Source organism: Grampus griseus, assembly GCF_964374135.1.
Source record: "Grampus griseus genome assembly, chromosome: 2".
Taxonomy (NCBI): Eukaryota; Metazoa; Chordata; class Mammalia; order Artiodactyla; family Delphinidae; genus Grampus; species Grampus griseus.
The window spans coordinates 40,349,818-40,373,244 of NC_139018.1; the positions used below are offsets into that span (position 1 = coordinate 40,349,818).

General features: G+C 34.6%; 1 protein-coding gene across 1 annotated transcript in view; it reads right to left on the reverse strand.

Moving 5' to 3' along the window:
* The window catches only part of SLC38A6 (solute carrier family 38 member 6), a 74,706-nt gene that overhangs the window by 14,162 nt on the left and 37,117 nt on the right, over positions 1-23,427 (reverse strand). Inside the window, exons 6-8 of the mRNA XM_082647795.1 lie at positions 19,622-19,700; positions 6,311-6,393; positions 5,781-5,839 (exon numbers count right to left, since the gene is read on the reverse strand). Of these exons, the coding sequence (XP_082503921.1) occupies positions 5,781-5,839; positions 6,311-6,393; positions 19,622-19,700 (221 nt within the window). The remainder of the gene's footprint in view (positions 1-5,780; positions 5,840-6,310; positions 6,394-19,621; positions 19,701-23,427) is intronic.

Below are 23,427 nucleotides of genomic sequence, written 5' to 3' on the forward strand. Positions count from 1 at the left end.
TATAAATGCTATACAGATTTATTGATACAAACATACTGAAAAAAATAATCAGTGAAAAAAGGTGCAATGGAAAAAAAATTGGAATCCATCAAAAAAAATTGGGGTTAATATATACATGTTTTCCTTAACCACTGTGTATTTTTAAACCTAATACTTAGAAAGTCTAAAATAAATTCAGGCATACCTCATTTTATTGTGCTTTACTTTATTGCACTTCACAGATACAGTGTTTTTTAATGGATTGAAGGTTTGTGGCAGCCCTGCATTGAGCAAGGTTATGGGCACCATTTTTCCAAGAGCATTTGCTCACTTCGTGTCTCTGTGTCACATTTTGGTAATTCTCAAAATATTTCAAACTTTTTCATTACTATCATATTTGTTATAGTGACTGATGATCTGTGATCCGTGATCTTTGAGGTAACTATTGTAATTATTTTGGGGTGCCATGAACTATGCCCATATAAGAGGGCGAACTTAATTCATAGATACTGTGTGTGCTCTGACTGCTCCACTAACAGGCAGTTCTCGTCTCTCTCCCTCTCCTCAGGCCTCCCTATTCCCTGAGACACAACAATATTGAAATTAGGACAATTTATAACCCTACAATGGCCTCTAATGGTTCAATAGAAAGGAAGAGTTGCAAATCTCTCACTTTAGATCAAAAGCTAGAAATGATTAAGCTCAGTGAGGAAGGCATGTTGAAAATTGAGATAAGCTAAGAGCTAGCCCTCTTGTACCAGACTGTTAGCCAAGTTGTGGATGCAAAGGAAAAGTTCCTGAAGGAAATGAAAAGTGCTACTCCAGTGAACACACAAATGATAAAAAAAGGTGAAACAGCCTTACTGCTGATATGGAGAAAGTTTTAATGATCTGGATAGAAAATCAAACCAGCCACAACATTCCCTTAAGCCAAAGCCAAATCCAGAGCAAGGCCCTAACTCTCTTCAATTCTATGAAGACTGAGAGAGGTGAGGAAGCTGCAGAAGAAAAGTCTGAAGCTAGCAGATGTTGGTTCATGAGGTTCAAGGAAAGAAGCCGTCTCTATAACACAGAAGTGCAAGGTGAAGCAGCAAGTGCTCATGTAGAAGCTGCAGCAAGTTATCCAGAAGTTCTAGCTAAGATCATTAACGAAGGTGACTACACTAAAGAACAGATTTTCAATACAGACCAAACAGCCTTCTACTGGAAGAAGATGCCATTTAGGACTTTCACAGCGAGAGGAGAAGCCAATGCCTGGTTTCAAAGCTTCAAAGGATAGCCTGACTCTCTTGTTAGGGGCTAATGCAGCTGGTGACTTTCAGCTGAATACAATGCTAATTTACCATTCCCCAAATCCTAGGACCCTTAAGAATTATGCTAAATCTACTCTGCCTGTGCTCTATAAATGGAACAACAAAGCCTTGATGACAACACATCTGTTTATTATTTTAAGCCCACTGTTGAGAACTACTGCTCAGAAAAAAAGATTCCTTTCAAAATACTATTGCTTGGGGACTTCCCTGGTGGTCCAGTGGTAAAGAATCCACCTTCCAACGCAGGGGATGCAGGTTTGATCCCTGGTCGGGGAACTAGGTTCCCACATGCCACATGGAGCACCTAAGGCCACGCGCCACAACCACTGAGCTTGCGTGCCTCAACTAGAGAGCCCATGTGCCGCAAACTACAGAGCCCACGTGCCCTGGAACCTGCTCATTGACAATGCACCTGGTTACCCTAGAGCTCTGATGGAGATGTACAACAAGATTCATGTTGTTTTCATGCCTCCTAACACAACATCCATTCTGCAGCCCATGGACTGAGGGGTAATATTGACTTTCAAGTCTTATTCTTTAAGAAACAATTGCATAAGGCTATAGCTGCTGGAGACGGTGATTCCTCTGACGGAGATGAACAAAGTAAACTGAAAACCATCTGGAAAGGATTCATCATTCTAGATGCCATTAAGTGCATATTTGATTCATGGGAAGAGATCAAAATATCAACATTAACAGAAGTTTGGAAGAAGTTGATTCCAACTCTCATGGATGACTTTGAGGGTTTCAAGACTTCAGTGGAGGAAGTCACTACAGATGTGGTGGAAAGAGCAAGAGAACTAGAATTAGAAGTGGAGCCTGAAGATGTGACTGAATTGCTGCAATCTCATGACAAAACTTGAATGGGTCCAGAGTTGCTTTTTATGGATGAGCAAAGAAAGTGGTTTCTTGAGATGGAATCTACTCCTGGTGAAGATGCTGTGAAGATTGTTGAGATGAATACAAAGGATTTACAATATTACATAAACTTAATTGATGAAGCAGTGGCAGGGTTTGAAAACCTGTTTTGAAAACACAAAAAATTGTTGTGTCTCAGGGAATAGGGAGACCTGAGGAGAGAGAGAGAGACAAGAACTGCCTGTTAGTGGAGCAGTCAGAGCACACACAGCATCTATGAATTAAGTTCGCCCTCTTATATGGGCATAGTTCATGGCACCCGAAAATAATTACAATAGTTACCTCAAAGATCACGGATCACAGATCATCAGTCACTATAACAAATATGGTAGTAATGAAAAAGTTTGAAATATTTTGAGAATTACCAAAATGTGACACAGAGACACGAAGTGAGCAAAATTGAAAACCAATTTTGAAAGAAGTTCTACTGTGGGTAAAGTGCTATCAGGCAGCATTGCATGCTGCAGGAAATCATTCATGAAAGGAAGGGCCAATCGATGCAGCAATCTTCACTGTTGTCTTATTTTAAGAAATTGTCACAGCCTCCCCAACCTTTAGCAACCACGACCCTGATCAGTCAGCAGCCGTCAATATCAAGGTAAGACCTTCCACCAGCAAAAAAGATTACAACTCACTGAAGGCTCAGATGATGATTAGCATTTTTTAGCAATTTTTTTCTTTTACATTACAGGTTATTGCAAGGTATTGAATATAGTTCCCTGTGCCATACAGTAGGTCCTTGTCATTTACCTATTTTATATATAGTATGTATATCTGTTAATCTCAAACTCCTAATTTATCCCTCCCCCTCTTTCCCTTTGGTAATCATAAGTTTGTTTTCTATGTCTGTGAGTCTGTTTCTGTTTTGTAAATAAGTTTATTTGTGTCATTTTTTTTAGATTTCACATGTAACTGATACCATATGATCTTTGTCTTTCTCTGTCTGACTTACTTCACTTAGTATGTTAATCTCTAGGTCTATCCATGTTGCTGCAAATGGCATTATTTCATTCTTTCTATGTCTGAGTAAGCAATAAAGTATTTTTAAATTAAGGTATGTACATTGTTTTCTTAGACATAATGCTATTGTACACTTAATAGTTTACAGTATAGGGTAAACATAACTTTTATATGCACTGGGAAACCAAAAACTTTGTGTCACTCGCTTTTTTACAATACTAGGTTTATTGCAGTGGTCTGGGACCAAACCCGCAATATCTCTGAGGTATGCCTATACGCCAATTAAAAAGAGACTTAAGAAGAAAGTATACAGTGTCTTCACTGTCCCACTGTAGACCAAATTTAAATTGTGCTCCTAGGTAAAATCTGAGCAGACGGTTTGTAAAGCCTAATAAATGCAGAATAAGGGTATTATTTCCATATGACAGCTACAGTAGGAATCTGCATCAAATTAAAGAGTATCTGCCATGACAGAAATGAAAGCTGTGAAAACTACAATAGACATGTTGTATCAATACATTTTACCTGCTTCAAATTATTGGCTATAAAAACCAAATTACTCCTAACTATACAATGCTTGTGTGGTCAATTATCTGTGAGGAAAATATTCAATGTGTGTACACTGATTCTCTTTAATATCCATATGTTAATTTGCAAATATAGGCCACTCTAAACCATGTAGATGCTTCTCAACAATCAAACTGTGATGAAATTATTTGTTGTTTCCCTCTTAATGTGGCACCTAAAAAGTGTGTTTATGGATGTTAAGTAAACTTATTGTGGTAATCATCTCGCAATATATGTAAGTCGTCATTATGCTGCACACCTTAAACTTATGCAGCACTGTAAGTTTATATCTTTATAATGTCAATTATATCTCAATAAAATAGAAAAAAATCTTAAAAAAAAAAGTGTACGTTCCGGCTTCCCTGGTGGCGCAGTGGTTAAGAATCTGCCTGCCAACTCAGGGGACATGGGCTTGAGCCCTGGTCCGGGAAGATCCCACATGCCGTGGAGCAACTAAGCCCATGTGCCACAACTACTGAGCCTGTGCTCTAGAGCCCGCAAGACACAACTACTGAGCTCATGCGCTACAACTACTGAAGCCCGTGCTCCTAGAGCCCGTCCCGTGCTTGGCAACAAGAGAAGCCACCACAACGAAGAGTAGCCCCTGCTCGCCGCAACTAGAGAAAGCCTGCACGCAGCAATGAAGACCCAATGCAGCCAAAAAAATAAAATAAATAAATAAGACCAGTAGGATATTAGAAATGAAAAAAAGAATTATTAACAATAGATTATTTATTTTAAAAAGTGTATGTTCAATTCACTTACTTGCAAGATACAAGTTGGGCAATTTTTGCGGGGGAGGGCAATGATTTTAATGTTGATAAATTCAACAAATGATTAAATGTAAGCACTGTTAAGTATTTTTAGTTTTAAGAGCATTCATTAAAGTATAAATATTTCTGTACACTGAAACCAGGGTCACTTTCACTTCATTTAAATAATCTAAAGTTGTTTTATCCTTGTATCTCAGCAGATAGTTTAGCCTAAGTTAAATGCATCCTAAATGTTTTGACAGCTTGGAAATCTGGTTCTGTTATATGGTTTAACTAATGATGTGTTGTCTTGCTCTTTTGGATGGCATTTTTCTTTCATTCATTTCTCAATAACAAAGGAGAATTTAAACAAGCTTATGATTTTAAGAGCTTAATCAAGCCATTTAGGTATGTATCTTGGCAAGTTTAAAATGTTTAATCCTACTTAAGGTTTGACAGACTGACTATGGAATAAACTGCTAAGCAAAAAGAAAAAGGATTTTTTTTCCAAAATTTCACACAAAAATACAGTCTTCGGAATGTTAAAATCTGTTTTAGAAGAATTTAAAAGAAATAAGAAATTCAAATTCTCTTTTATCTTTTTTAAAAGAATTCTCTTATCTTTATATTAAATTATTTAATAAATATTAGAATAAAGTTTACCATCTGAGAGATATTTTTCCTACGTTATAACAAAAATGGGCTAATTTAAAAAAACATTCCACATGTGAAAAAAAAAAAATTTCTTTGCAGCAGGCTTTTCATGAGAGCTTAACCACGCTGAATAAACTAGACCAGATAGAATTCAGGCACTCCAATTCTTACTAGATCTCATCAACAGTTAAGCCCCTGAAGCTATGGTTTCGTTAATGGAACAAAGTTTCAAAAATTAAGATGACTAGGACCAAATTGATTTTACGGATTAGAACCAGCCTGATTCTCATGCTTGAGTATCCCCCAAAACATACACACACAATATTGTACAGAAATAAATGGATACATACACCTAGCCAAAGAATTATACTCCATCTAAGGTTTTAACAGAATTGGTATGCTCTCCTCTCTAGTTAACCAGAAGAGAAACTGAATTTGAAATGCTATTCTAGCTAAGCCTCTTCAAAATAGATACAATGGAGGAAACAGTTTTGCAGAATAAAAGTGCTTTTAATAACACATTGAAATAAAATGGGATACCTTCCCAACAAAAAACAGAGTTAAGAGAAAAAAGACATTAACACAATGAGTTCAATTTTAGGGAGGAGATAAGCAATACACTATATTTTAAACTTACCACAAGAGCAAAGAACACCATAAAGAAAAATGATAAACTACTTGTGTAGCCAAGAAAGCCTGTAAAATAACAGTAAAATAAAAAGCAATTTATAAGGAAAGTGATCCTAACGTGCAGCTAAAGCTATACATCTTGGGCATGTTTTTTATTACAGTGCTTGGTATCTGGGGCTTAGGGTTGAGAATAACAACATTCCAACTATCTGTCACAGATCATTTATGTAGCTCTGTACAGCAGAATTGGAACTGGCTTACCACTAATGGTACACTGTAAGGAAAGGCTGCTCTTTAATGTTCCGTTGTAAAGGTTTTATTTTAGTGGGGCAGACAAAATACTACTGCAAACCAAGTAATAGGTTAACTAGGCAGGGCTGAAAGCTGAACAACCTAAAAGTCCAAGTTCAAAATTATTCACAACCACCTTCTGCTAAAAATGTGGTACTATGAAATTTAAAAGCCCCTTAATAGTATTTTCTTTCTTTCTTTTTCTTTTCTTCTAAACAAATAATGTCCTCTTCTATAAAGACTTACCTATTTTAGGAAGAAGTGCAAGAGGGAACACAATGGCAACACAGATGATTATTAGCAGTGTTTCTCCATCAAGATACCAAGACCTATTAGGAAAAAAAGTTCTATTTTAGGCACAGGACTTCAGTGTTTGTGTTTACACACACACACACACACACACACACACACACACACACACACACACACTCATACAGTATAACCATTACAACCACCCATTAGGAAAAGCTTACTTCTTTTTGTTAAAATATGTTCTTGTGGGATCCTATTATTCTTGTTAATGAATTCACATTTAAAAATGTATCAAAACAATGAGATGCCATTTTTCAACTACCAAATTAGCAAATATTTTAAAGTAAGACAATAGACAATGTGAGTGAAGAGTGATGAGATGTACACAAAACTAGTAAAAGTATAAACTGTGTAAATTACCTTTCTGGAAAGCAGTTTGGCAATAGATACTGAGAGACTTAAGATATTTGACACTTAACAAATGACTATTAAAAATAGAAAACAATCATCAATAAGAACATTTTTGTAAAAAGATGTTTACTGAAAACATTTAAAATAATGAAAACTGGAAACAAACATCTAAGACCATGACAATTTTAAAATAAATTATGAGACTATGGGACAATCATAAAAAAACGTTTTATAAGTATAATAATATACTGAATATATCATAAATATATTTAGTATGATAACAAGTTTGAGGGAAAATATAGATTCATTAAAAATGGAAAGGAACTGCAATATATTGATAGCCATTATCCCTGGGTGGTAGAATGATGGGTACTTTTTCTTCTTTATAGTTTTCCATATTTTTCAAATTTTCAGGAAAGGGCATGAACTACCAGGAGAAAACATATGACATTTTTCATATAAAGGCAATAGAATAATGAATGAGAAAAGGTAGATTAAAAGTGTGATAGTGTATTTGATTATTTAAAAAAAATGGATGCACATTTTAAAAAAGTAAGAAAGATATACTTAAAATACCAAAAGTGGATATTTCTATGTAGCAGCATCGAGAAATTTTTATTTTATTTACTGGTTGCATATACATGGTTTTAATTTTTCAATATAAAAATACATGTGTTGAAGTTTTTAAAAATTAGACAATTCCCCCAAGACTTTAATAGTAAAGACTTTGCTTTAGTACATAAAAATTAAACAATTCATGAAAGAAGTACAACTAGTAAATACATATGAAGAAAAACCCAATCTCTGGTGCTAATTAAAGAAATAAATAATAAGGCTATAGAAATTAAATGAGTAAAAATATTAAAAAAATAATATTCAAGGATGTGGAATAATTGGTCCTTCACACATTGCTAGTGATCTTGTCAATTAGCATTATCTTTTGGAAAAACCTTGATAATATGTACAAAGGACAATAAAAATGTGGAAATCTACTCTAAGAGAATAATCTAAAATATAAAGAATTCTATGTGCATGAAGCTGTGACTACAACATTATTATAATATTAGAAAGTTGAGGAACAATCCTATATATCTAACAATAGAAAATGCTTATGTCAAAAACAGCACACTCTTTTTAAAAAAAATTTTATTGGATATATGTACATGTATAACTGATTCATTTTGCTGTACACCTGAAACTAACACATTGTAAATCAACTATAATCCAATAAAATTTTTTAAAAAAAAGCACACCCAATGGAATGTTAAGCAGCTTTTGAAAAAACATTTAGTAAAATAGAAAATACTAATGATAGAAATACAAAATAAATATTATTAACTATGTTTGAAAAAATGCTTTTTGGGAAAAATTCAAAGGAAATAAAATGATAACAGTGATTAGGTAATTGCATAATTTTAATTTGCTTTCTCTTCTAAATTTTCTGCAATGTAGCTGTCATATTTTTACACTGAAACATATGCATATATACTTATGCATATGGTAACATATATGCACAATGGTAACAAAGTAAAATTCATGCTAATATGAGAGCTGGGAGCATCAAAGACAATAGGTATTACTTTTTCAAGTCATTTGGTAGATGCTCTCAGAATTTCCAATTGGCTATAATGTATCCTTTCACTACCAGAGAGCCAAAGTCTCCCACTGCCTGTTAAATTAAGAAAATGGACAGGACAAATTCCTAGAAATGTACAATATATCAAGACTGAATCAGGAAGAACTAAAAAATACGAACAGACCAATAATGAGTAAGAACACTGAATCAGTAATCAAAAACCCACCAACAAAGAAAAGCCCAGGACCCATGGTTTTATTGGTGAATTCTACCAAACATTTCAAGAAAAATTAATGCTACTACTTCTCAAACTCTTCCCCAAAATTGGAGTGGAGCAAAAACTCCCAAACTCATTTTATGAGGCCAGCATACCCTACTATCAAAGCCACATAAGGACATTGCAAAAAAAACAAAACTACAGACCAATAATCCTGGTGAATATATTATAAAAATTCTCAACAAAATATTAGCAAACTGAATTCAACAGCACATTAAAAGGATCATACACTATGGTCAAATGAGATTTATCCATGGGATGCAAGGGTGGATCAACATATGAAAATCAATCAACATGATATAGCACATTAATAGAATGAAAGATAAAAATCATATGATCATCTCAATAGCTGCAAAAAAAAGCATGTGACAAAATACAATATCCCTTCATGATAAAAGCCTTCAACAAATTTGATATAGAGGGAACAAATCTCAATATAATAAAGGCTATAGGTTGAAGGCTTCTTCTCTAAGATCAGGAACAAGACCGGGGTGCCTACTCTTACCACTCTTATTCAACATAGTTGAATAGTTATTCCACTCTTATTCAACATGGAAGTCCTAGCTAGAGCAATCAGGCAAGAGAAAGAAATAAATGGCATACAAATTGGAAAAGAAGTAAATCTGTCTTTATTTGTGGATATGATCTTATATATAGAAAATCCTGAAGACTGCAACCAAAAAACTGTTAGAGCTAATCAACAAATTATGTAAAGTTGAAGGATACAAAATCAACATACAGAAATCAGTTGTGTTTTTATAAACTAACAAAGAAATATCTGAAAAAGAAATAAAGAAAACAATCCCATTCACAATAGCATGAAAGCAATAAAACTTATGACTATTTAACAAAGGAAGTGAAAGATTAGTACACTGAAAACTATAAGGCTTAAATGAAAGAAACTGAAGACACAGACAAATGGAAAGATATCCAGTCTGTGTTCATGGATCAGAAGAATCAATAGTGTTAAAATGTCCATACTATCCAAAGCTATCTATAGAGTCAATGCAATCGCTATCAAATTCCAATGACATTATTTCCCAAAATAGAACAATCCTAAAATTTGTATGGAACCACAAAAGACTCCAAATAGCCAAAGCAATCCTGAGAAAGAAAACACAGCTGACTTCAAACTATACTACAAAGGTTTAGTAATCAAAACAATATAGTACTGGCATACAAATAGACACACAGACCAACAGAACAGACTAGAGAGCCTAGGAATACCCCCTCCCCACCCCATATACTGTCAACTAATATTCAACAAAGGATCCAAGAATATTCAGTGGGGAAAGAAGTCTTTTCAATAAATTGTACTGGGAAAATTGGATAGCCATATACAGAAAAATGAAACCTATCTTACAGCATTCACAAAAATTAACTTGAAATAGATTAAAGACTTAAATGTAAGACCTCAAACCATAAAACTTATAGAAGAAAACACAAGGAAAAAGCTTCTTGACATTGGTCGTGGCAACAGTTTTTTTTTTAATACGACACCAAAAGCACAAGCAACAAAAGCAAAAATGAAAGGAACTATATCAAAATAAAAAGCTTCTGTACAGCAAAAGAAACAATCAACAAAATGAAAAGGCAATCTACGGAATGGAAGAAAATATTTCCAAATCATATATCTGATAAGAGACTAATATTCAAAATACATAAAGAACTCACACAGTTCAATAGCAAAAAATCAAACAATCCAATTTTAAAATGGGCAGAGGAAATAGACATTTTTTTTCTCCAAAGAAGATATATGAATGGCCAATAGGTATGTGAAAAGATGATCAACATCTCTAATCATCAGGGAAATACAAATCAAAAGCACAATGAAATACCACCTCACACCTGTTAGTATAGGTATCATCAAAAAGACAAGAGAGGGACTTCCCTGGCAGTCCAGTGGTTAAGTCTTCGCCTTCTAATGCAGGGGGTGCAGGTTCGATCCCTGGTCAGGGAGCTAAGATCCCAAATGCCTCGCGGCCAAAAAACCAAAATATAAAACAGAAGCAATATTGTAACAAATTCAATAAAGACTTTAAAAATGATCCACATCAAAAAAAAATCTTAAAAAAAAAGACAAGAGATAACAAGTATTGACAAGGATATGGAGAAAAGGGAAGACTTGTGCACTGTTGGTGGGAATGTGAATTGGTTCAGTCACTATGGAAGACAGTATGTTGGTTCCTCAAAAAATTAAAAACAGAACTACCATATGATTGGTCCAACAATCCCACTTCTGGGCATACATCTAAAGGAAATTAAAACAGGATATCAAGAAGATATCTGTACTCCCATGTTTATTGCAGCATTATTCACAATAGTCAAGATATGGAAACAACCTAAGTGTCTGTCAATGGATGAATCGATAAAGAAGATGTGGTGCACACACGCACACACGATGGAATATTATTCACTCATGAGAAAGAAAGAAATTTTGCCATTTGTGATAACATCAATAGACCAACGTGAGCATTATGCTAAGTGAGATAAGTCAGACAGAAAAAGACAAATACTGTGTATCACATATTTGTGGAATCTAAAAAAGCTGAACTTGTAGAAACAGAGTAGAATGGTGGTTAGCAGGGGCTGGTGGGTAGGGGGACTGAGGAGATGTTGATCAAATGGTACAGACTTGCAGGTAGAGGATGAATAAGTTCTGGGAATCTAATGCAAAGCAACGTGATTATAGTTAACATAACTATTTTATATACTTGGAAGTTGCTAAGAGACTGGATGTTAAATATTCTCACTACAGAAAAGAAATGATAAGTACATAAGGTAATGGAGGTATTAGCTAACACTACAGTGGTAATCATACCACAGTATATAAGTGTATCAAATCTACATGTTGGACACCTTAAACTTACACAATGTTGTTATATGTAAATATCTCACTTTAAAAAAAGAAAAAAAGGAAAGAAAGAAAAGGTTTTCCTCTACATGGGCTTCAGCCCATGGCTTCTAACACAAACTTTATGATTCACTGTGTCTCTTTTACACCTTGGTGTACGAAGAAGTCCTCTTTAATGTAACTTTAAAAGGTACTATTGGACTTCCCTGGGTGTGCGATTTCGATCCCTGGTCAGGGAACTAAGATTCCGCATGCCATGCAGTGCAGCCAAAAAATAAAAAAAGATACACAATAAAAGGTACTGTTGGGTGCTGACAACTTCCTCTTTAACAGAACAAGAGATGGAGCAACAGCAGAAGCAACACCATGAGCACAGCTCACCCTTCTCCACCCTAACTCATGTCTTTAGGAAATGCATGTGCCAGAAACTAAAACCTACACATAAGTATTTCTAGCTAATGGGCCTGCATTTGCACATGCCCCTCAAGTCCTGGTATGCAGGACGTTCTAAGAGCGTTCAGAGATTACAAATACAACACGACACTCCTCGGAATATTCATCTTCTAATCACTCTTGAATACATATGAAAATGAGAACTTCAAAATAACCCTCACTGAAGAACACCTGGCAACTAAATTTCTGAAGCTGGCAAAAAGCCCAGGGCTCTATGCCTGAAATCTCCTTCCTTCTGGGACCCAAAAGAGACTCAGACAGTTGCAGTGCAAGGGAAAAAAAAGGCCCAGAGGCACACCAAAGTAGATTCCATCTGTTAATTCTGCTGTCCCTGCTGTCACGAAGGGAGAGCTGGGCAAAGGGAGCACGTTAATCCTCAGGACCAAAGACTCTTTTCTCCTGTATAAGAATCTTAGGAACACTTTGAAATTCTGAACTTTATAACATACACTATTATATACTTTATAACTTTATAATTTGAGATCACAATTCACTCATGTCTGTAGAAGCCACATGATTGCCCAGAGCACTGAACTGGGGGCCAGAAGATAACTTCACCTCCTCCCAGCAGTTAACTCAGAATCACAGAATTATTGAAAGTTAGAGCTAGAAGGGACCTCAGAGATCATCTGGTTCAACAACTTCATTCTATGTCTGCAAGATCAGCAAAAGGATGATGATGATCTTAGTAATAGAAGCAATGGAAATACTCTCTATTCTTCAAGAGTCACTCTGAATTTATGGTATTTTTTCAGATACTGCCTCATTTTTCTCAAGATTGTGATTTCTTTACACTCTCTTCATAGGATTAAACTTTTAATTCCTAATATTAAAAATAACTATTGCAAAAAATAATTTCTCTATCCCTGGTTTGGCTACTGGTTAATATTAATCATTTCTTATTTTTATTAAGTTATCTTAATACAGGCAATTATAAATACAATGCTTTTCTTTACCATTCATCAAAAATAAAGGCATTGGGTTTCCCTGGTGGCGCAGTGCTTAAGAATCCGCCTGCCAATGCAGGGGACACGGGTTCGATCCCTGGTCCAGGAAGATCCCACATGCCGCGGAGCAACTAAGCCCATGCGCCACAACTACTGAGCCTGCGCTCTACAGCCCATGAGCCACAACTACTGAGTCCACGTGCCACAACTACTGAAGCCCATGCACCTAGAGCCTGTGCTCCACAACAAGAAGCCACCACAACGAGAAGCCCGCACACCGCAACGAAGAGTAGTCCCCACTCGCCACAACTAGAGAAAAGCCGCATGCAGCAATGAAGAACCAACGCAGTCAAAAATAAAATTAAATTAAATTAAATAAATAAATTTATAAAAAAAACAGAAAAACTTTCTCCCCCACTTCCCTCTACTCTATAAAAAATAAATAATAAAAAAATAAAATAAAGGCATTGAGCTGCATGAGCTGCTTGTAAATCTTGGAGATTAATCCTTTGTCAGTTGCTTCATTTGCAAATATTTTCTCCCATTCTGAGGGTTGTCTTTTGGTCTTGCTTATGGTTTCCTTTGCTGTGCAAAAGCTTTTAAGATTCATTAGGTCCCATTTGTTTATTTTTGTTTTTATTTCCATTTCTCTAGGAGGTGGGTCAAAAGGATCTTGCTGTGATTTATGTCATAGAGTGTTCTGCCTATGTTTTCTTCTAAGAGTTTGATAGTGTCTGGCCTTACATTTAGGTCTTTAATCCATTTTGAGTTTATTTTTGTGTATGGTGTTAGAGAGTGTTCTAATTTCATACTTTTACACGTACCTGTCCAGTTTTCCCAGCACCACTTATTGAAGAGGCTGTCTTTGCTCCATTGTATATTGTGGCCTCCTTTGTCATAGATTAGGTGACCATAGGTGCGTGGGTTTATCTCTGGGATTTCTATCCTGTTCCATTGATCTATATTTCTGTTTTTGTGCCAGTACCATACTGTCTTGATTACTGTAGCTTTGTAGTATAGTCTGAAGTCAGGGAGCCTGATTCCTCCAGCTCCGTTTTTTGTTCTCAAGATTGCTTTGGCTATTCGGGGTCTTTTGTGTTTCCATACAAATTGTGAAATTTTTTGTTCTAGTTCTGTGAAAAATGCCAGTGGTAGTTTCATAGGGATTGCATTGAATCTGTAGATTGCTTTGGGTAGTAGAGTCATTTTCACAATGTTGATTCTTCCAATCCAAGAACATGGTATATCTCTCCATCTATTTGTATCATCTTTAATTTCTTTCATCAGTGTCTTATAATTTTCTGCATACAGGTCTTTTGTCTCCTTAGGTAGGTATATTCCTAGATATTTTATTCTTTTTGTTGCAAAAAAACAAACAATCCAATCCAAAAATGGGCAGAAGACCGAAATAGACATTTCTCCAAAGAAGATATGCAGATTGCCAACAAACACATGAAAGAATGCTCAACATCATTAATAATTAGAGAAAGGCACATCAAAACTACAATGAGATATCATCTCACACCAGTCAGAATGGACATCATCAAAAAATCTAGAAACAATAAATGCTGCAGAGGGTGTGGAGAAAAGGGAACACTCTTGCACTGTTGGTGGGAATGTAAATTGATACAGCCACTATGGAGAACAGGATGGAGGTTCCTTAAAAAACTACAAATAGAACTACCATATGACCCAGCAATCCCACTACTGGGCATATACCCTGAGAAAACCATAATTCAAAAAGAGTCATGTACCAAAATCTTCATTGCAGCTCTATTTACAATAGCCCGGAGATGGAAACAACCTAAGTGTCCATCATCGGATGAATGGATAAAGAAGATGTGGCACATATATACAATGGAATATTACTCAGCCATAAAAAGAAACGAAATTGAGATATTTGTAGTGAGGTGGATGGACCTGCAGTCTGTCATACAAAGTGAAGTAAGTCAGAAAGAGAAAAACAAATACTGTATGCTAACACATATATATGGAATCTAAGAAAAAAAAAAGGTCATGAAGAGCCTAGGGGTAAAACGGGAATAAAGACACAGACCTACTAGAGAATGGACTTGAGGATATGGGGAGGGGGATGGGTAAGCTATGACAAAGTGAGAGAGTGGCATGGACATATATACACTACCAAATGTAAAACAGATAGCCAGTGGGAAGCAGCCACATAGCACAGGGAGATCAGCTCAGTGGTTTGTGATGACATAGAGGGGTGGGATAGGGAGGGTGGGAGGGAGGGAGACGCAAGAGGGAAGAGATATGGGAACATATGTATACGTATAACTGATTCACTTTGTTATAAAGCAGTAACTAACACACCATTGTAAAGCAATTATACTCCAATAAAGATGTTAAAAATAAATAAATAAATAAATAAAGGCAATACAGTAATGCACAGTAAAGTTAGTTTAAATTTCATGTGCATGTCACAGTCAACTGAATTGTGCTTGGCAATGGATATTTTCCAAGGAACAGAAATGATTAAACTTACAAAATAAAACTCCAGCTTGAGAAATACAAGCCAGTACCAAGAAGTTGCAAAAGCACATTTTATAACTCAAGATTTTAGAAGAATATGCTAACCTGAAATTTTTTCCTAAGTGGGGGAAAAAAGAGTTATCTAACAAAACCCCTATTTTCCTACTGTGATCTATTGTAAATATACACTCTCTTCAAGCCAAAAGAATTAGAGTAAAAAGTTTTATACTTCCTGGAAAACTTGTTTGATCTGTGGATTTAATCCTATATGATAAAAATGTTCCAAGTATGAAATATAGAGTATAGATCCTTAGCTGTATTGCAAATGCTTTGGCATGCAGATTTTTTCCCGTATTTTAATGAAAACCAGATTTATTTATAAGTTGCTTTAATTTCATTCTCGAATGGAACAAGAGTATCATATGTTCTGAATTAGGATCTTACTCACATCCCATATCAATTATGTAACTCAAATGCAAGACAACTTAATTGTGTCAATCATATTCCGCTGACAAGATCATTAAATGTTAACAGAGAGCTTCCAACTTTTAACAGCCATAGATTTTTTTGAATATAAGTTATTCTATGAAAATATAGATGCCTCATAAAAAATTGGTATAAGTATTATAGCTTCTGACTTCTAATAATAAGTTTTGAAATTAGGATATTATGAAAATAAAGTTTCTTTTTGATAACATCTTTATAAAGGTTTAGTTTTCACAAAGGCACATCAAATCTCACGGATAACACAGAAAATAAGCACAACAGAAAATTCTTAACTGCAATGCATTGTAATTCAAACCCTAAAAGTATATCAATATCAGATTAATCTCACAGAGGAAATATTGCTCTGTAACTCTACCTAGAAATAAACTGCCCAGATAGTTAAATCAATTACCATAACATTTGTGTCTTAATTATTTTACAGCATTAAGGTTTAAAGACTAATGATTTAACTGCATTCTAACCAATTAATATAATTAGTCACTTACTAATGCTTTTCAAAACTTTGAAATCCAAAATAAGTGAATATACGTTACATTTAAAACAAGATGAGGCTGTTAAAAAGATGTGCAATTTTAAAACATCATAACGGAGATGATGCAAACTGGCCACAGTATTTTGAAGTATACAGTTTTAAAAATTCATTTCTGACATGTAAAAATAACATTTTTATCAATTTTCTACTAATATGAATAAAATGGAGTTAATTTTTATTTGTTTCTTTAAACAAATCAGAGAAAAAAACCAATAAAGTAAATGACAGCTGATTTAAAATGAAGCTATGGTAAAAGCATCACTTTTAGAAAAAGACGACCTAAGTTTTAACAGTTCTGTCACATACTACCTTAATTATTTCTAAAATTTTATATGTATTTTTGTCCTTGTGATATATGACAATAAAAAAGAAAATAACGAGAAGTCACCAAATTCAGGACCAAGAAAAAGGAGAACACATGTGACAACTAGTAGGATTAACATAGTTTATGCAATACATTCAAATATGACTCTGACCTTCCTGGCAGTCAGAGCAAATAGGGAAAAACTACCTTTATATAGTTATTATTACTGGAATTCCTTCTTTTTTTTTTTTTTTTGAGGTATAACTGACATACGACATTACGGAGTTGCTTAATTCTCCACATTTACACTATGCTATCAGCTTACAAAAGCATGTATATTTATAATATCTTATTTGGTCATCTCAACAACTTTGTTAAGAAGGCAGTACTGGCACCACCATTATGCCAGATGAAGAAACCTCAGGCCCAAAATTAAATTATATGGCCAAAAGAAGTTAAATTAATTTCCTGAGGTTACTGAATATGAAATGGAGAGAATTTACTCTTAGTCTAACATTCTTTATTTCACCTCTTATTGCCTTGAGTTCTTAGCCCTAAATTATAAAAGAAATTTACTGTGTAGAATTAAAAAATTTTTTTTTACACAGCAGGTTCTTGTTATCTATTTTATACATATTAGTGTATATATGTCAATCCCAATCTCCCAATTTATCCCACCACGACCCTGCTCCCTGCCGCTTTCCCCCTTTGGTGTCCATACGTTTGTTCTTTGCACAGAACTTTTTGAGTAATAGAAGTTGCCTTCAATATTTTTACAGCAAATACAAAGGCAAATTTCACGTAAGTATGTCATTTAGCAACTGTTGATCAAAATAAGAGCAAAAAACTTAAAAGTAACTAGATAAAACTATAGATAAAATAAAAAACAAGGTAGCTGTATCTGATGTGATAATGAATGTGGAAACCTATACAAAGGCACAATATATTCCAATGATGAAAAATCATTAAGGGCTTCTACTTACCTTTTTTCAATCACATATTCTTGATGGTTCCTATTCAGATTTAAACTATACCATATTTTCCTTATAAATATGTATTTGCAGTTGTCTAAGTAGAATTCTTTCATGGAAGCCAACTTGTAAAATCTAAAACTCAATTTTGAAAACTTGCCCTGCAGTCCAGAACAAGTTCAAATATTGGAGCAAAACAACCAAACATTTAAATCTAAAAGTCTGATGGGTTTTAGTGTTGTGGTTTAGAAACTATATATAATAATTTGATGACAATTAAAAGGATTCATTTAGTCTTTTCAAGTTTATTTTTCTAAAAATTTCATGTTATACGTAGTAAAAGGAAAAGTATAATTAATTTGGGTTTTTTCTGCTATAAAAAAGAGATGAGTCAATAGTCTTTAGAACCCAGTATTGTTTTTTAACATCTTTATTGGAGTATAATTGCTTTACAATGTTGTGTTAGTTTCTGCTGTATAACAAAGTGAATCAGGTATACGTATACCTATATCCCCATATCCCCTCCCTCTTGCGTCTCCCTCCCTATCCCACCCCTCTAGGTGGTCACAAAGTACTGAGCTGATCTCCCTGTGCTATGCGGCTGCTTCCCACTAGCTATCTATTTTATGTTTCGTAGTGTATATATGTCCATGCCACTCTCTCACTTCATCCCAGCTTACCCTTCCCCCATGTCCTCAAGTCCATTCTCTACGTGTGTCTTTATTCCTGTCCTGCCCCTCGGTTCATTAGAACCATTTTTTTTTAGACTCCATATATATGTGTTAGCATATGGCATTTGTTTTTCTCTTTCTGACTTACTTCACTCTGTATGACAGACTCCAGGTCCATCCACCTCACTACAAATAACTCAATTTCGTTTCTTTTTATGGCTGAGTAATATTCCATTGTATATATGTGTCACATCTTCTTTATCCATTCATCTGTCGATGGACACTTAGGTTGCTTCCATGTCCTGGCTATTGTAAATAGAGCTGCAATGAACACTGTGGTACATGTCTCTTTTTGAATTATGGTTTCTCAGGGTATATGCCCAGTAGTAGGATTGCTGGGTCATATGGTAGTTCTATTTTTAGTTTTTTAAGGAACTGTTCCATGCTGTTCTCCATAGTGGCTGTAACAAGTTACATTCCCACCAACAGCGCAAGAGGGTTCCCTTTTCTCCACACCCTCTCCAGCATTTACTGTTTGTAGATTTTTTGACGATGGCCATTCTGACTGATGTGAGATGATACCTCATTGTAGTTTTGATTTGCATTTCTCTAATGATTAGCGATGTTGAGCATCCTTTCATGTGTTTGTTGGCAATCTGTATATCTTCTTTAGAAAAATGTCTCTTTAGGTCTTCTGCCCATTTTGGATTGGGTTGTTTGTTTTTTTGATATTGAGCTGCCCAGTATTTTTAAAATAAGAAAGGAGAAGGGCAGTGTAACATGGTTTAGTATTGTTTATAATACTGTTAAAAAACAGGAAATGAAACAAATTTTTTCTAATAATGCTGTATAACAGGATCTTACACAAGTATGTTGTAACGTTATCACTCTGATTTATCTTTATCACTATGGTTCGCTGAAAAGTGGCAGCAGAATTATCCACTCCCCTCCACTAAGACCTTTACTGTCAGTGCTTTCTGCCTTCCCCCATCCCCCACCCAATCTTTCATGTCCAGAAATTTCTCCTTTACTCTTCTCCAAGAGCTAGCTCATACCTGTCCTGTCCTTTCATGCCCCCATGGAATACAAGAATTACACTGGCACATCAGAGGGTTCATAGTGCAGTGCTCTGCACATAACGGAGCATCACTAGACATCTGCAGTGTTTTCTTCTCTATTATTACTCTGCCTCTGCCTAATTTGTAAGTGTCTTGAGGGCAGGGGCTACATTTATTTTACTTCCCACAAGGGCTTAATATGTATTTATTGAATTAATAAATGAATGGATACAATGTGAAATATTTTTTCTTACCCACTATGGTCTCCAGACAAAAATTCTGAAATAGCAGCAGGAAGCTCTGTTTTAATAATTAAAAGATAAGATGACATAGCTGCAAACAGAATAAAAAGAGTTCCTATTAGAATTCTATAATTTTTAACCATTTAAAGAACAATCTATCCAGAAATATGGATGTCCATTTGGGCTACAACAGCATGTGGAAGATTAATTCATACTGCACTATCCTCAAAGATAGATATATACCAGGAATGGAGATAAAAATGGAGATAAATAACTTTGTAGAGAAGAATAATTGGTAAGCTCATTAGGTATCTTTTGTTTACATTTCAAGTCCAAGGCAAATGATTTAGGTAAAAGAAAGCATCTTGATTATAGGCTACTTATAAATGAAATTTTGCTTGAAGTTTGGCCAAAACTCTTAATGTTATTCCTCTGTCCAAGGCATTAGCAGTTAGTTTAGCAACATTTGATATAGACACAGGAGATAAATAAGTACAGCTAATAATTTTGATTATTTGTTCTTTCTTACTAGAGAGAGACCTCCCCCCAGAAGTCTCACTTCCTCTCTCTCCTTTTCTCTGCCACTGTCCTCCCACACACATTTTCGACACGTTATTATAAAACAATAACAAAGTGCACAGTGAGTTACATTTTAAGTTGTCCTCTAAAACAGATGAGAAAAGATTCAATTGCAACTATTAAGCATATTAAATAGACAAAGCTTATAACTTTTATTCCATTTTATTAACAGGGCTCATCTGTATTATGCAATCAAAACCTGAAACTAGCATTATTTCTCACATTCTATCAGACAGGATCCAAGAACTTTTATAGCATTTTAATAATGATCTTATTTCTGGTATAGCTATAAAAAAACCCCACATCTTATTAACCTTCCATCATACACTAGGAAATGTTTAATATGGTTACAGAATACAGAACTCATTTATATGTAAGTACTTGAGTTTAAACTTAAATGCTTAAGTATATAGAAACCCAGATGATTTAGAGTCAGTTTAACAGAGTAATAATCTCTGTTTCCCCCAGAGATTAAGTATATATTAAAAAAGAGCCAACAAGAATATGTCCATGAAGAATAGAGTGTACTCTGTGTGCATGTTAATTTTATTACTTATTTATATTTCAGGAAACATTTCACTTTCTCCTTGGACCTACAAAAACTAAGAACACAAATGAATGCCAAGGCTGAATGGCAAAAATGTGGGGGAAAACTGATTAAAAGGCTCAAAGAGTTTAAGAAGAAGAATGTATGCTTCTCAATAAACATATTTAAAAGTAGCTGAACTTCACAATTATTACAGTGCTGTGTGACCACTCGATCCTGGGGGGAAAAAAAGCATATATACTAGTTTGTGTATAAATTTACATGAAGATAGGCAACGCTTACATATACAAACACATACACTCTCTTTTTTTTTTTTGGTAAAACAACATGTACTTATGGCAAAGTAAAATTTAGAACAGTTAAGTAAATAGTCACTTCTCTGCAATGAAAATATACATATTCACATTTTCCAGTTTATGACTATTCCTTTTTTCCCAGCAGAAGTACAGCTGTTGAAATAAAGCCTTTTCCTCAGCAGAAGTACAGTACATTTCTCCAAACTCTCTGTTAGTTATGGGACATTACAATTAATCGTATGTGAAAAGGTATTCTAAGTTGTTCATATTCTCATAAGGAAAAATGCTACCAATTTGGTACAGAACAGAAGGAAGGTTTAGATTAACCTTCACCACTAAAGGATTTGGGGGTCTTTGTTTATAATACTTTATCTATTCCAAAGAATCATACACATATGGTGTGATGATGAAAATCATGAATTGAATATTCTGAAACTGGCCTAGAGCTACTTAAATATATCTTGCAAGGAAAAAAAAAAGTACTTGAAAACAAGGAATGCAGACTTCCTACACAATGTAATTTATTATCTGCCCATCAGTCTTTCTTGCTTGGATTAATCCAATACCACATGCTTTTCTAAAGTTTCAGACATTCATCTCTTTCAGTAATTTTCTATTATTTCTTTTAGATCTTTAGTTGTAAAAAGCTTCAATGAATATGAGATCATATTTCTTCCTAATATACAATCTGTCATTCTTCCCAGAATTTCTATTAGCCCCTGGCTAATCATTTGATCACTTTTATCCTCTGTTGTAGCCTTAACTCTTTGGTTTTCAAATGGGAGTTCTATTTCATTAGATTCCAGTCTGAAGAATCATGTATATTTCAAGAAATATGAACTCACCAAACATATGTTTCTCTCTCAGAAGAAAAGATCTCAGCATACAAGATATAAATATAATAAAACATGTAAAATACTGCTTCTTAGAGAATGCTGGTGTTTGTTTTAAGAGCTACAAAACCACAGAGCTCATGATGGGGAAAAACTCCACTGATTAAGCAAGTAAAACAAAGAAAGACACTATCCTTTTCACTGTCTAGATTATTTTTTCTTAACCACAAGAAAACTTTCATGCAAGGACTAGCACCTTAACATATTATATGTAGTACAGAGACAAACAAAAATTACTGAATATACATTAAGTTAGGAATACATCTTAGATTTACATAAAAAGAACAGTCAGCTCAATAAAATAAAGGGGAAAAGTTTTAAAGATATAAATTCAATAGGAATGCTCATATATCCATTGTTTTTAACCCAAAGGTTCACTAGCTCCAAAAGCTGCTTGCCAACACCTTTCATCTCATGTCTTCTATTAATAGCATAAGGAAGTGTTTAAGGACTTATCTTAGAGACAGGTCATAAGCAAGAACTTGTAAATGATTTTTGCTGACATCGATACATAGTATAGACTCCTAATACAAGACACACCATGTTGTCCTTTAAATTAATAGCTGTAACAGGGTCATCCACAAGAGCCATGGTTATAGCTAAGTGGTTCTGGCCTTCATACCACCAAAGCCAGAATTAGGGCTAGAAGACATACCTTGGTGACAGGTATTCAACCATTACAAATCATTTAGTTTCACCATATTAACTAAATAGGTATTCTTTTCTCCTTCATTTTAAACATAACAAATAGAACTCATTTAATAGAAATTTATTTCCCTGGGAGGGAAATAAAAAATCTGTCAACTTAATCGAAACACAGAAGTTGAAAGTATTCTTTAAAAGCCATGTGGAGAAGCAACTGTTCTATTAAGAAATGACTAAAATAGGGTAAAATTTGATTAGGCAATAGCAAGTAGTAAGGTATTAATATTGGTTGATCTACTCATAAAGAGAAACACATGAGTTGGGAGCATGCAGGCTGAGGGGAGAGATGTCAAAAACACAAAAGGGAAAAGTGCTCTGGAGGAGAAGAATTATAAGAACAGCGAACATTTGGGGGCTTAGTATGCCTATTCTAAGTGATTTGCAAGTTATTTCCTCATTTAAAGTTAAGTTTAAATTTATTTCCTCACCACGAACCTGTGAGGTAGATATTATTTATTTCACAGGTGAGGAAATGGAAGCACAAAGAGGTAACTTGCCCAAGCTAGTGATGGTGGAAGCAGCCCATCTGGCTTGAGAAATCTGCACTATTAACTGTTATGTTATGAGAAAGTGCAGAGAAGCAAAGTGGCGAAGAAATCCACCACAGGAAAAAGAAATAAGAAAAGTCTATCAAAAGGACCACTCCCCAGCATTGTTCTTTTTTCTTTTCATCACCATTTAAACAACAAATTGCTACCGAATGCTCAGTTTAGCAGTTGGGTTCAAAGAAAATAAAGAATTTCTACAACACAGAACATTAGTTAGAAGCGTTAAAAACACTTATAATGTTCATTTCAC